This window comes from Leguminivora glycinivorella, chromosome 26 (assembly GCF_023078275.1).
Source record: "Leguminivora glycinivorella isolate SPB_JAAS2020 chromosome 26, LegGlyc_1.1, whole genome shotgun sequence".
Classification (NCBI taxonomy): domain Eukaryota; kingdom Metazoa; phylum Arthropoda; class Insecta; order Lepidoptera; family Tortricidae; genus Leguminivora; species Leguminivora glycinivorella.
Window position 1 is genome coordinate 1,556,689 of NC_062996.1, and position 15,411 is coordinate 1,572,099.

The 15,411-nt window shown below is 38.8% G+C and overlaps 1 protein-coding gene across 1 annotated transcript in view; it reads right to left on the reverse strand.

The window, feature by feature from the left end:
* The window catches only part of LOC125239768 (glycerol-3-phosphate acyltransferase 3), a 55,716-nt gene that overhangs the window by 20,258 nt on the left and 20,047 nt on the right, over positions 1-15,411 (reverse strand). Inside the window, exons 2-5 of the mRNA XM_048147440.1 lie at positions 8,966-9,089; positions 4,373-4,509; positions 2,427-2,569; positions 233-338 (exon numbers count right to left, since the gene is read on the reverse strand). Coding sequence (XP_048003397.1) covers positions 233-338; positions 2,427-2,569; positions 4,373-4,509; positions 8,966-9,089 — 510 coding nt within the window. The remainder of the gene's footprint in view (positions 1-232; positions 339-2,426; positions 2,570-4,372; positions 4,510-8,965; positions 9,090-15,411) is intronic.

The window sequence follows — 15,411 nt, forward strand, 5'->3', positions numbered from 1 at the left end:
CGTGCATAGGTTACGGTGACGGCTTTCCATCAGGCGGACCGTATGCTTGTTTGCCACCGACGTAGTATAAAAATGCAGATATGCCTCGGCTGAGGCAGATTGGGCGGCCAAATGCGCGCATGCCTCGGGCGAGGCATATCTGGATGTTTGCCTCGTGAGCACATTGCCTCGAACCGTGCCTCGCTCTGTGTGGACCGGGGTAACTATAAATGCGATAATATCTAGTTCTTACCCCGATGACGAAGATCATGATCCGCAGAGGCAGAAGGAAGAAGTATCGAACCACGAAACCCATCATCCAGATAATGGTCAGCCGCCAGGAGAGGAACTCGTACTGCCTGCAATGAAAACAAAAAAAAAAAATTTGAAAAAAAAAAAAAACTATATTGCCACGTGTCTGGGGGTCGAGGGTCTTGGGCAGGTACAGGAGAGAAAAACCGATGCTGCTTGATTATTGCTTGGTACTTATTCTAGTTACACAGTTTTAAGGTATTAGCATGACGTTATTACTATTGATAATACCGCCACCTATCGGCGGTATTGGAAACTACATAACTCTCTTAATGACCTATATCGACTGGGAACATGTGATCATAGAGTATAATGAATAGTATGGTATAGAGTTATCTGTCAAGATTTTCGAATGCAGCGCCATGTTTTATTAAGTTACGACAACCTTTCATGTGACTTTCCATGCGTAAAGGTTCGTTATAGCACATAAAGCATGTGCTGTAACTGCTGTAAGGAACTAGATGTCACTTTGTCGTAAAATGTATTCGTTTTTTGATGACCAAATTTTTCGCTAGATGTCGCTGTAGCACTTGCAAACTAGCGAACGACATTCTATGGTTAAATTATACAAGAAATTGTAAGTAAATTCGCGCTTTGCTCAGATTCAGGGAAGTATGAAACCTGTTTTAAAATCCCGCCATAAATATTAGTCCGTTGCTTCTGGAAAGTTATGTCTTATGTATGAAAATGTTGGCATAATTAATGGAAGATTTTTTTTGGTTGGGATATGTACATTACAGGCCGAAGTTATTTTTCATCAACCCTCCCCCCTCTGCGTCACCCCTCTTCCCCCCCCCCCCCCCTTAAATAGCCGAAAATGCGGTTTTTCGCGATTTCTTACAAAACCGTTGTAGATACAGAAAAAGCGTGTAGGAAAAAAGTAATCCTTGATAAATTTACTACAAATCGTTCATTAACACTTTGGTTCTAGCACTTATAGGTTTCGCGTGATCCATCACGAAAGTTGGTCCTTTGCTGCAATTTTCTTTAGTGAATGTTAAGTTTTCTCCCAAATTGCTTACGAAATCTGTTTGATATTACTAAAATAAAATAAAATATAAACTGAAAATGAATTTCAGGGGGAAAAATCACTACCATGGGTGGGACTTGAACTCACGGCTACTGGATTGATACTCCAGGGCTCTACCAACAGCTACCAAAAGCTCATCCCCAGTCATAGATACACTATATAGATCAATGGTACTCCTAGCGACTACTACCGTGAAAATATTACGTCTTAAATAGTTACTGGAATTCCAAGACATATTGGAAATTCCACCCATGGTAGTGATTTTTCCCCCTTAATTTTATTTTAGTCATGAGTTACAATAATTTAGTTATATCAAACAAATTTCGACGACTTCGTATGCATTTTGGGCGAAAACTTAACATTCACTAAAGAAAATTGCAGCAAAGGACCAACTTTCGTGACGGAATACGCGAAAACTATAAGTGCTAAAACCAAAGTGTTAATGTATGATTTGTAGTAAATTTATTAAGGATTACTTCGTTGCTACGCGCTTTTTCTGTATCTTCAACAGTTTTGTCAGAAATCGAGAAAAACCGCATTTTCGGCACTTTAAGGGAGGGTAGAGGGGTGACGCAGAGGAGGGAGGAGTGGGGAGGGTTGATGAAAAATAACTTCGGTCTATAAGGTACATATTTCAATTAAAAAAAACCTTCCATTAATTATGCCGTAATTTTAGCTAATTTCCCCCTACTATATGTGGCGTTCCACGTCTCGTCGTCGTCAAAGGCTCCACAATCCACATACTTTATGATGGTTGATTCTGGTGATGAAATAGGTTGGTTCTGGTGAGGGGGTTCCAGCTCCTCAACTCTTCAGCCTTGAAGACGGAGGTGACCTGGTCTTCTATGAAGGAGTCCATGCCAGCTTTCACCAGGTCCATGCAGTGGTTCAGGTGGAACTCCAAGTTATGAACAATATATCTTACATGGTGCTCCATACAAAATTTCACCCCCCCCCCATTTTAGGGAAGTGGGGCGTTAGAAAGAGACAAAAAGTAGCCTTTATCACTCTCCATCCCTTCAACTATCTCCACTTATAAAATCACGTCAATTCGTCACTCCGTTTTGCTGTGAAAGACGGACAAACAAACAGACGGACAACTTACATGTTGGTTCTGGTGAGGAGGTTCCAACTTCTCAACTCTTCAGCCTCAAAGACGGAGGTGACCTGGTCTTCTATGATGGACTCCATGCCAGCTTTGACCAGATCCATGCAGTGGTTGAGGTGGAACTCCAGGTTGTTCAAGTTCTGTGAAAAAAAAAATTTGATAAGTCTGTTTTCAACACCAGATCCGCTAAGGCACTGATCCCACCGCGAGCTAGTAAGCTATGAGCTATCGGCTATAATAACGAATAAAAGATAAGCACCCCCGTGCAAATAAAATAGACACGGCGATATTGATAGCTCACCGCTGGGCGAGTAACTATAAACGTCGCCGTGTCTCTTTTGTTTACGCGGGAGTGATTATCTTTTGTTCGTTTTTATAGCCGATAGCTCGCGTTTACTAGCTCGCGGTGGGACCAGTGCCTAAGTAATAGCCTCATCGCCAGTAAAACAGCGTTTTGTTCTAAGAAATAATTAGTAAAAGTTTTTTTTTTAATGCTTATATCTCTGAAAGTAGACGATATCCAGAAAAGTTTATATGACATTTTACTCTTCTACAGAGTGGGGCCTGTAACCAAGGTGAAGAATTGAACTGTAGGCTATTCTCCTTATACTGATCAACATTTGTTCGGCGACTTTTAAAAATAACTTGTATTTTGATTTTTATTACCCTTGAAAGTTTTTTCTAAGAGGTAATGTATTGCGAATTCTGTTAAGTCTAAAGTGTGACAGACAACGTCAATGACAACAATAATGGCGTACATTGAAGCTAATATTTATTTTGTATGAAAAATTAAAAATTTAAAGACTTCATAATTTTTAAAAGTCACTGAACAAATGCTGATCAGTATAAGGAGAATAGCCTACAGTTCAATTCTTCACCTTGGTTACAGGCCCCACTCTGTATATGATGTTACACCGTGTATATACCTCTGCCGGTCTGGCCTAGCGCGTAGTGTCCCTGCCTGCTAAGCCGCGGTCCCGGGTTCGAATCCCGGTAAGGGCATTTATTTGTGTGATGAGCACAGATATTTGTTCCTGAGTCATGGATGTTTTCTACGTGTATCTATAAGTATTTGCATATTATACAACCTGTTTTTATTGAATTCCGTTAACTTTAAAAATAATTACTGAACACGTGTGTGACAGTCTTTACCAATTGCTAATGTTATTTGTTTTGACACGTGCCGTCAATCACTTGACACTAACTTGAATGTTATTCTTAAGGGTCATACTAATAAATTCATTTATTATGTATGAAAATGATGAATTTTTTTTGTTTGCGAATTTAACTAAAAGTGATATACAGGGTGGTTCCCGATAATGAACCTAGCAACGTAAGTATGTATTTGTATATTATATATATCGTTGTCTGAGTACCCACAACACAAGCCTTCTTGGGCTTACCGTGGGACTAGGGTTATAAATAGAAAAAAAAAAAACATGAAAAAAACCGAGCACCATGGTTTTTTTTTTCTAAATATGTTTTTTTTTTCAGATGAACAAATAATATGACAATAACGGTTTGTCGTGAGTAGTAAGTGTTTCAATAACAATACATTTTAATTCAATTAACATTCAGTATACAAACGTTTATTGGGGAATCCCCGATGCTGTGTGTAGCGTGGAGAGGCGGTGGTGTTGCCAACAGTAAATAGTGAGAACTACCAACTACAGATTTCGTAAATGTTACTTTTATAAGACCAGAAATTAAAGTTATTTGATTAAATTCGTTTAATAGTTAACATTAAGTCTAAAAAACCGTATAAAAGTATTAACTACTTTGCAAATTTTGAGATTTCGTACTTTAGAAAAAAAACATACTCCAGAAAAAAAACTGTTTTTTTTTCACTGTTTTTTTTCAAGCCAGAAAAAAAAACCGTTTTTTTGCAACCCTACGTGGGACTCGGTCAATCTGTGTAATAATGTCCTATTTTTTTTTTTTACCTCTTTCGCCCCCTCTCCCTTCCCTGTGTCAGGCCGCACGCCGTTGGAAACCCTCTCCTGGCTGGCGCTTCTTTTGTAGTTGAGCTCCGGCGAAGGCCCGAGGATCTCCTCTCGCTCTATCACTGTCATCTTCGTGCCTGCAATCAAAAGATTAATAAAATCAATAAATATTACATAGGTTACAACATTTCCATCGCCATCATTTAGATGGCTGGCAGTCCTCAACTGCGTTTCTCCAGAAACTTCCTGCCCCGCACAGCTAAACCGCACCTCGGACACTGGCAATCAAATATGCTTGCACACATTCTAAGCTCGTGTAGGTGAACGCGTACTATGCTTGTAAGAGTGAAATATGACAGGTCGACTGTTCGCGTTTTTGACAGGCGGTTACTGTGAGGTAACCGAGAAGGGGTGGGCGGCACTTTCAGCGGGGAGCGGGAGTGGCCATACTGTACGATAGTACTCTTTATTATACTGTGCCTCAACTGTGCGTTTCTCCAGAAACTTCCTGCCCCGCACAGCTAAACTGTGGAATGAATTGTCGTCTGCGGTATGTCCGGACCGATACGACCTTCAAATCTTCAAGAAAAGACCGTACACCCATCTGAAATGCCGGCAACCCACCTCCAACACTATTATCGTCAAAAACTCATGTTTTACATTTTTCATAAGTTTTCTTTTTAACCCTCTTCAAAAAAGGAGGAGGTTCTCAATTCGACTGAATGTTTTTTTTTTTTTTTTTTGTATGTTACTCGATATCTCCGAGAATCGTGGACCGATTTTCAAAAATTTTTTTTTGATCGAACGGGTATAACCCCGAGATGGTCCCATTGACACCAAGTCGGGGTCTGATGATGGGATCTTGGAGAAATCGAGGGAACTCTTCAAATGTTATAGGCACATATAAGGTTTTTAGTGTATTACATTTTTCAAAGGTACACCAGTATTTACGCCTGATGGTAATAATTTTATGTAGCTGAGCTGATGATGGAAGGTCAACTCCTCAACGGTTAGGAGTTAAAGGATAATTCTTTCACTACTGTACATATATTCCGACTGATACATATAATATCACTAGTAACCACTAAAAATCAACAAATAAATAAACTTTTTAACAAAAAATAAAACCGCCTTCAAAAATAAGCGTGTTACAAAACACAGAGAAACTAAAAAGCCAAAAATAATAAACCTTTGAATTCACATTGCTTATCGGATTGCAATAATCTAAACATCCAAATTATAAACAAATCAATTATTTTTGGAGTCGGGGCCAGCCTGCGTATGGTTGGGTGGGGCAAACAGGAAATAGCAAGGCGACGAACAGGTCCGGTACCGACTACAAAAATAATTGATTTGTTTATAATTTGGATGTTTAGATTATTGCAATCCGATAAGCAATGTGAATTCAAAGGTTTATTACTTTTGGCTTTTTAGTTTCTCTGTGTTTTGTAACAAGCTTATTATTGAAGGCGGTTTTATTTTTTGTTATAGAATGATCGTGTTATTACGGAATCGCGACTCGCGAGTTCGAATCCCATTCAAGGCAGTGAGTTCTGAGACTACTGAGAATAGTGAGTATCTTTTATTTGTAAGCATTGCATTGTGATTTGTATCGTTTGTCGATGTTTCTGCTCAGTTACTACACCTTATAAAGCAAAGTCCCTGACTTTGTCTGTTTGTATGTAATATTGTACACCAGAAATGGTAGACTCCGGAAAAGATATGATTATTATTATTTTTAACCCTCGACGCAAAAACGACGGGATGTTATAAGTTTGATGTGTCTGTCTGTCTGTCTGTGTGTGTGTTTGTCTGTGGCACCGTAGCTCCCGAACGGGTGAACCGATTTCGATTTAGTTTTTTTTGTTTGAAAGCTGAGTTAGTCGGGAGTGTTCTTAGCCATGTTTCATGAAAATCGGCCCACTATGTCGCGGTCGGGGGTTTTTTCAAAATTTTAATTTTGTGGTTAGGTTATTGACATCTTTTATATTTTTTACCTGTAGTCGGACAATAAATAATTTTATTTCATTTATGTTCGCGAACTTTGCGATAAACTTAAAAACGAATTCGTTCAATATATTGTGAAATAGCCACAAAATTAAAATTTTGAAAAAACCCCGACTGCGACATGGTAGACCGATTTTCATTAAACATGGCTAAGAACACTCTCGACCAACTCAGCTTTCAGACAAAAAAAGAACTAAATCTAAATAGGTTCATCCGTTCGGGACGGGAGCTACGATGCCACAGACAGACACATACACACACACAGACAAACAGACAGACAGACACGTGTTCTCTCGTGTGTGTAACATGGCGCGTAGTCATATATTTCTGGCCAGACTTTATATGCCAGTAATGTCAGTGTTGAGTTGACATTATCAGCGACGTGGCAAGAGTACAGTCGGATTACTAAGATTCATGACCCCCCCCCCTGGAGCCTAGGTTGGCCATACAAATAGACCACGTGACCCCCCCCCCCTGGGCACGAAGCTGGATCCGCGCTTGCTAAGATTTACGTAAACGTTAACGATTTGAGCCAATTGGCTAAACAATGCAACATTATGCAACATCATAGACATAATGTGAACATTAATATAATTGAGATAACAACATTCACGACGGCACGGCATGCGGCACGAGCACATCTCGGACACTGGCGATCAAATATATGAAAGAGGCGTGTTCCTAGCACACAGTCTAAGCTCGTGTAGGTAAAAGCGTATCATGCTTGTATGAGTGAAATATGACAGGTCGACTGTTCGCGTTTTTGACAGGCGGTAACTGTGAGGTAACCGAGAGCGGGTGTCACTTAAAGCGGGGAGCGGGAGTGGCCAATACTGTACGATAGTACTCTTTATTATACTTGCCATTATCATCATCATATCAGCCGAAAGACGTCCACTGCTGGACATAGGCCTCCCCCAAAGATTGCCACAATGACCTGTCCTGCGCCACCCGCATCCAGCGGACTCCTGCGACCTTCATCAGGTGAATCAGGTCATCGGTCCACCTTGTGGGGGGGGCTATACCCACGCTGCGTCTTCCGGTACGCGGTCACCACTCGAGAACCTTTCCGCCCCAACGGTTATCGGTTCTACGTGCAATATATTTTTCGTCGTTAGTCGGTTCCCTATTATCTTGCAGAAACTTTTTTCGCATTATATTTGATTTGCATAATAGTTCTTGGCAGAAGTCACGTTTGGCCGAAATACCTTACGCAGAATATGCTTTGGCATAAATCATTATGCAGATTTTTATAATACCGAATCGTTCGTTGGCATAATGTTGATGAGATAATAGTTTTCTAGTCGAATAGTACTTTCGCAGATAATATTGTATTTGTGCATAATATTTAAGCGACATAAAGTTGCAATTTGCTTTTTGATAGCGAGTCAGATGTGTTGGGGATTTAGATATTATGGTAGATAAAATTATGGTAAATCAAAGTCGACCAAAGTAATGTTCTGTGAAATAATATTCTGCCAAATGTATCGTAATGTGGTAGTAATAATGCCAACTAAGTTTTCTGCAAAATTACCATTCGACCGAATATTTTGCTATTAGTCATTACCATGCGAAACATGTTATGCGAAGTGTGTTTCTGACCAAAATTATTCTGCCAGATGAGGGTAACCCCGTTAGTCTTTATTTTTATGTCTTTCCGTTAGAGTATCATAAAACCCCAGTAGAAGAACTCTCTATCGAATTTCACATACAGGTGATTTTGTATGTACTAGCCAAACATTGCATTTTGCAAGTTTGCAAGTGACAAAAGATGCTGTGCTTGTGGGCAAGTGGGCAGAGTGGGCACTGTCCATTGATGCCGTTCTCTTTAAAGACGATGTCCCTAAACGTTTTAAAGTAATTTTCGCGTAGGTGGGCAAGTGTGAGCAGAGTGGGCACTGACCGTTGATGCCGTTTTCTTTAAAGACGATGTCCCTTAACGTTTTAAGGTCATTTTCCTGTAAAAGCGGGAAAAAGTGGGCAGAGTGGGCACTGTCCAATAATCCCGTTCTCTTTAATCTTATACTTTTAAACGAGCAATTCTTGTATATTTATTTATTTATTTATATATATATATTTATTTACACTGACGATCTCGGAAACCGCTCTAACGATTTCGCAGAAATTTGTTATGTGGGGGTTTTTGGGGGTGAAAAATCGGTCTAACTTATCCTTAGGTCCCGGAAAACGCGAATTTTCGAGTTTTCATGCGTTTTTCTTCGCGCGCCATCTCGTGTGCAGTAGTTGTACTGTTAAGACAGAATTCTTTCGGTTGATGTAAGTACTATTTATTGCAAACACTAGATGGCGACACAGGTCAAGGCTAAAACGAATAGAAAAATACACTATTTGAGTTTTTGTGGCGAAATGCGCGCCATCTCGTGTGGAGTAGTTGTGTTGTTAAGGCTGAGAATTCTTTCGCTCGATGTAGGTACTATTCATTTTTGAACTAGATGGCGACACATGTCAAGGATACGAAACAGAACCGAGCGAAGCTCGGTTGCCCAGATATTAAAGATAATGTCCCTTAACATTTTAAGGTAATTTTGGGAAGTGTGGGCAAAAGTGGGCTGAGTGGGCACTGACCGTTGATGCCGTTCTCTTTAAATATGGCGGACGGCGGCTTGTCGTCCGGCACGGGCGGCTCGTCGTCGTCTGAGCTGTCGTTCCGTTGCAGCTTCTTCGCAACTTCGATGTGTTGGCGGCCATACTGAAAAAAAAAAAAAAAAAAAACAATTGCATATGTGGCGATTCATGCTTATTGGGACTTGGGACCCTGTATTATGTAGGTACTAGGGCAGTACTATGGCCACTTTTTTCAAAGTTGTCCACCCCACTTTTTTTTGGATTTGGAAATTGTTATGTGTTTTCCACTCAGAATCGCGAGCTCTTTCAATCCTAATAGAAGAAAAAAAAGTGTACCAAGGTTTTTTTCCCATTCCGTTACCATTTTTTCATACATTTTGTATGGCGGTAACGGAATGGAAGGTTCGAAAAAATGTATGGAAGTGTTGGGACATTTTTTTCTCCTATCAGGATAGAAAGAGCTCTCGATTCTGAGTATGAATCGCGTAAAAAATACCCATGTTACAAAAAAACTTTGAAAAAATGGTCCACTATCAGTACACCTTACATACGCCTGTATCCCATAAAGGGGTAGGCAGAACACATGAAACTACTAATAAAGCTTCAGTGCCACTCTTGGCAAATAAGAGGTTGAAATAAAACGAAACTGTGACATTGCAGTGACAGGCTGCCAGCCTCTCGCCTACGCCACAATTTAACCCATATCCCATAGTCGCCCTCTACGACACCCACGGGAAGAAAGGGGGTGGTGAAATTCTTAACCCGTCACCACACAGGCCAGTACACCTTAAAAAACAAATACCTGTGTGTGTTAATTAATTAACAACATAATTACCGAACGGTTTCGATGACCGGTCTGGCTCAGTTGGTAGTGACCCTGCCTGCTGAGCCGCGGTCCTGGGTTCGAATCCGGTAAGGGCATTTATTTGTGTGATGAGCACAGATATTTGTTCCTGAGTCATGGATGTTTTCTATGTATATAAGTACGTATGTATCTATTTAAGTCTGTATACCGTCGCTTAGCACCCATAGTACAAGATTTGCTTAGTTTGAGACTAAGTTAATCTGTGGTGCTAAGGTGTCCCCAATATTAAAAAAAATATATTTAAAAAAAATCATGTGGTTTTCACCTATGAATACTATTGAATAGTGATTCTTGACGAAGGTTTAGGTAGGTATAGGTGTAATATGTTAGGGTTTTTTTAAGTGATTGAAATATGATGATATTGATGATTTTGTTTATCAAGTCTAATAATGGCGTGCTGGTCTTTAATCGAATACGCTGCCCACGCCGATTAAGATATACATACCTACTCGATCCACTTTGGTATAACGAGTATATTTAAGTAAAATTCTTAAATTGAAAGGCCCTTCCAATTTAGCATTTTCGCTCCTGTTGCCTCTAATAATAAAGAGTGAAGCTGAAAGCTGTCTGCTGGAAATCCACATGTGCAATTCCCGTTAAGTTTGTACATTTGGATCACGTCTCCGATTTGGACAAAAATTGGTAGGCTGATGAGCATTATGCTGAGCAAGATCCACTAGGTTTCCCAAAATGTCCTATGTAGTTTGTATGAAACCTTCCTTTTTTGTTTGTGTTGTGTGTAACAAAAAAGGAAAGTTTCATACAATCAACCTAGTACATTTGGGAAACCTAGTGGATCTTGCTCAGCATCATGGACTCTATCAGCCTACCAATTTTTATCCAAATCGGAGACGTGATCCAAATGTACAAACTAAACGGGAATTGCTGACATACAGCATTACAGTGTTAGAAACGTTAGAATACTTGTTTACCTCATGTTTTACGACGTTGTTATTGCTACTTATCTTGCTGATTGACCTCTCGGTCAATTTAGCTTTTAATCCGTAACTATATCTTATCTGTGGTAGCACTGTGCAGTGCAAGGAATTATAGCTGTATGAATAATAATCTTTTCCCCTCACTAGCTCGGAAACACGTGTTTTGTCCTTTAATACCAGCGGGTAAAACGCATTTTATCCACTAGTGGGTAAAGTAATTTGACCTTGAATAAAGTCAAATTAACTGCTTTAAAATTGATAAAAGTAGGTGAATCTAGTAATAAAGACGATTTTCCTCCTGTGGAACTACTGGAAGCAGTGATAAACGCATTTTTTGCGTTGTAGTTTCCTCGCTATAGTGAGGGGAAAAATTTTGTGTTACACACGGGTGCAAATGTATTTTACTTCTCGTGTGTTAAAAAAAAACTCGCAAGTTCAGGATTCTATTCTCGAACCATGCACTCGCTTCGCTCGTGGTTCAACTATAGAATCCTTTCACTTGCTCGTTTTTCAATTCCACACTCGGCGTTAAAATACAACTTTGCCCCCTTGTATAACAAATAACTATTTGTAAACACTTTAAATCTTCGTCATTTGTTGTGGTACGTTCAACTTTAAAGTAAGCTGCACTGATAAAGTGCAGTTACCTGACTGCCTTGACTCTCTTTATCATACTTATGTCTAAAGTCGCTACGCACTGGGATTAAATAATATAGCGATAGTACGTTTTCCTTGGGAGATATGACGTATGACGTTTTTAGGGTTCCGTAGTCAACTAGGAACCCTTATAGTTTCGCCATGTCTGTCTGTCCGTCCGTCCGTCCGCGGATAATCTCAGTAACCATAAGCACTAGAAAGCTGAAATTTGGTACCAATATGTATATCAATCACGCCAACAAAGTGCAAAAATAAAAAATGGCAAAAAATGTTTTATTAGGGTACCCCCCCTACATATAAAGTGGGGGCTGATATTTTTTTTCATTCCAACCCCAACGTGTGATATATTGTTGGATAGGTATTTAAAAATGAATAAGGGTTTAATAAGATCATTTTTTGATAATGTTAATATTTTCGGAAATAATCGCTCCTAAAGGAAAAAAAGTGCGCCCCCCCCCCCTCTAACTTTTGAACCATATGTTTAAAAAATATGAAAAAAATCACAAAAGTAGAAATTTACAAAGACTTTCTAGGAAAATTGTTTTGAACTTGATAGGTTTAGTAGTTTTTAAGAAAAATACGGAAAACTACGGAACCCTACACTGAGCGTGGCCCGACACGCTCTTGGCCGGTTTTTTTTAAGACCTATATACATATACACCGTGAGCCGGAATAACCTAGGGCTAGGTTAATTTGGTGCTAAGGGGTCCCCCAATATTTATTTATATTATTTATTTTGTCTCAATATTGTCACAATAAGATATGCACCAAAATTCAGTAAAACTCTTATCTCCAAACGTGATTTTCGAATACTTTATCAACAATAACGTCACCATTTTGTTTCTACGTAGAATTATCTTCGTGCAAATATGATTGTATTGATACAGATTGTGAAGGAAAGCAGAAACAGTAAATAATGTCTATTTTTATGTTCTATTGTCATTTCAGAACTGTCATTAGAGTAAATAAGTACTATAGTTATTTATGGGACTGGTATATAAAACTAGCTTATTCTCGCGGCTTCGTCTTTTCTTTAAGCGGGTTGGGAGACAGGTAGCACGCGCGTTTCTTGATCGCCTACACTATCTCTATATATACATACTAGCTTTTTCCCGCGGCTTCGCTTGCATTAAATGAGCATTTCTTTTTTTTTTGCCAATATTTTTTTTTTATTGTTTTAGGGAATTTTAGGTCAATTGTACTCAGAATCACGAGCACTTTCAATCTCACTGGGAGACAAAAAGTGTCCCAGAATTTCCATACATTTTTGTTACTTTCCTCTTTTGTTACCCCATACAAAATGTACGGAAAATGGTAACAAAATAAGAAAAAATCGTATGGGACAATTTTTTTAACTACTAGGATTGAAAAGGCTAGTACCTAATTCTGAGTAAAAATAGCATTTTTTTTTTCAAAAATATCACACTTCATAAACGTGGCAAAAAAAAGAAATGCTCAAATTGCGGAATGCTCCATACAAACTTCCACCCCCCATTTTAGAGAAGTGGGGGTTAGAAACAGACAGAGTAGCCTATGTCACTCTCTATCCCTTCAACTATCTCCGCTTAAAATATCATGTCAATTCGTCCCTCCGTTTTGCCGTGAAAGACGGACAGACAAACAGACACACACACACTTTCACATTTATAATATTAGTATGGATTATGTACAGTTACATACATAACTTTATGTGAGTACATCTAATATACAGGATGAAATTTAAATGGTGAAGCGTAACATGTTATTTCTTTCTCTATTAAAAATTGCCGATTGAATGTCCTCGGGTGTCGCTTAAAACAGGCATTTTTTTCTTCTTTTTACCGTTTTAAGGGTCCCCCCACATCTAGCGTCTCGCGAGCGTCGCGTCGGGCCAACTGTATGGAAAAAGACGCCGCGTCGACGCGACGTCGACGCAGCGGCAGGCTTTGCCCATAATGTTGGCCCGATGCGACGCTCGCGAGACGCTAGATGTGGGGGGACCCTTAAGGTTCCGTACCTCAAAAAGGAAAAACGGAACCCTTATAGGATCCGTCCGTCATTATAGGGTGCGTCTGTCTGTCCGTCTGTCACAGCCAATTTTCTCCAAAACTAATGAACCGATTTACTTGAAATTTGGCAATACTATGTTAATCTGTGACCCAAAGACGGACATGTAATTTAAATAAAATAAAAAGTTGTTGGGGCTACTTTTGGGGGGTAAAAGTGAAAATTAAAAATTAAAGTTTTTTGAACTATATCGTGTTACATATTAAATGAAAGAGAGTTTAATAAGTATTTCAAAAATATTTTATTTAATATTTTTTAATCAAAGTAATTTAAGAAAATATATATATAAAAGAAGTATATAAATATAAAAAAAGACCCCCCCCTTATCTCCGAAACGTAAAATTTTCAAAAAAATACACAAGATAGCTTTCAATCTATAAAAATCTACAGTCAAGCGTAAGTCGGACTTAAAAGAAAGAAAAAACTCAAATTACGAACTTCACACACTGCCGCTGCAAGGAGTTACCAATTACCAAATCTCTTGAAGTTGTGTGAGCGCGTTTGAATATTACATATAAATTCATTTTCCCCTCACTAGCTCGGAAACACGTGTTTTGTCCTTTAATACCAGCGGGTAAAAACGCATTTTATCCACTAGTGGGTAAAGTAATTTGACCTTGAATAAAGTCAAATTAACTGCTTTCAAATTTATAAAAGTAGGTGAATCCAGTAATAAAGATGATTTACCACCTGTGGAACTGCTGGAAGCAGTAATAAACGCATTTTTTGCGTTGTAGTTTCCTCGCTATAGTGAGGGGAAAAGTTTTGTGTTACACTCGGGTGCAAATGTATTTTACTTCTCGTGTGTTAAAAAACTCGCAAGTTCAGGATTCTATTCTCGAACCACTCGCTTCGCTCGTGGTTCAACTATAGAATCCTTTCACTTGCTCGTTTTTCAATTCCACACTCGGCGTTAAAATACAACTTTGCCCCCTTGTATAACAAATAACTATTCTGTTTCGTTTTCTTTAGAAATTGTTCAAAATACCGATAATTCGCAAAAATGACTTCAGTGCCTACAAAAAAGGAGGCGTTTAAACCCTTCTTGTGGTGTATGGAACCCTTACAACGCTATTAGGTACAACTCGCACTTGGCCGGTTTTTTTTTTAATTTACGAGTCTGTAGACTACATAGCCCTCTTAAGAGGATACGGTAGCGAAAATGCTAAAATGGAAAGGAGCCCCCCTTTCAACTTGGGAATTTTAGTTAAATATACAAGTGTTATTAACTAGATTTATCGAAAAAAAATTGTCCGTTAAGAACAACTCAGTCAAAAGATATTTCAAAAAAATCTTTAAAATCGAGGTTCCGCTCTCGACTCCTTCCTCCTTCAAAACTTAATCAATCGAAACGAAATTTGAGAATCTGAATAACAATGAAATAATCTATGTCGGACCGTTTAGCTTTTTTGGTTAATTGTTACCAATCTTGAGTATCACCCCTTTTTTTGCGCCACAATGAAAAAGGCTGTTTTTGGAAAATTTTGATTGGCTCTAGTCTATTAAAAGCAGAATATCAAAAAAATCAAAACGGCCCGACACAGATAAAAATAATAACAATCTGTGTTGAAAAAATCATTGCTCTATCTTCAAAAACCAGGGAGGAAATAGTCGAGAGCGTTTGTATGGAGAATTGACCCCTACCGTATCGTCTTAAAGGTCGACTCCGCTCGTTATTATAACCTTCTTCTAACCTCGGTGTTCATTTACCTTATTTAATTTATTTATTGTGTGCTCTTGTGATTAGCAATTACATATACGAGTATATAACCTAACCCACAGATGTCATATATACCATAGATCAAGCAAACGTATCTACTTAGCGTGTCAAATGAACTCAGTGAAATCCACTGAGTTGTCCGTCTTTACTCGCAGCTTGCAGCTTTCGGGCGTCAATTTTTGTAAGTTGAAGTCAACCAAAACATAAAAAATGCCTCGTT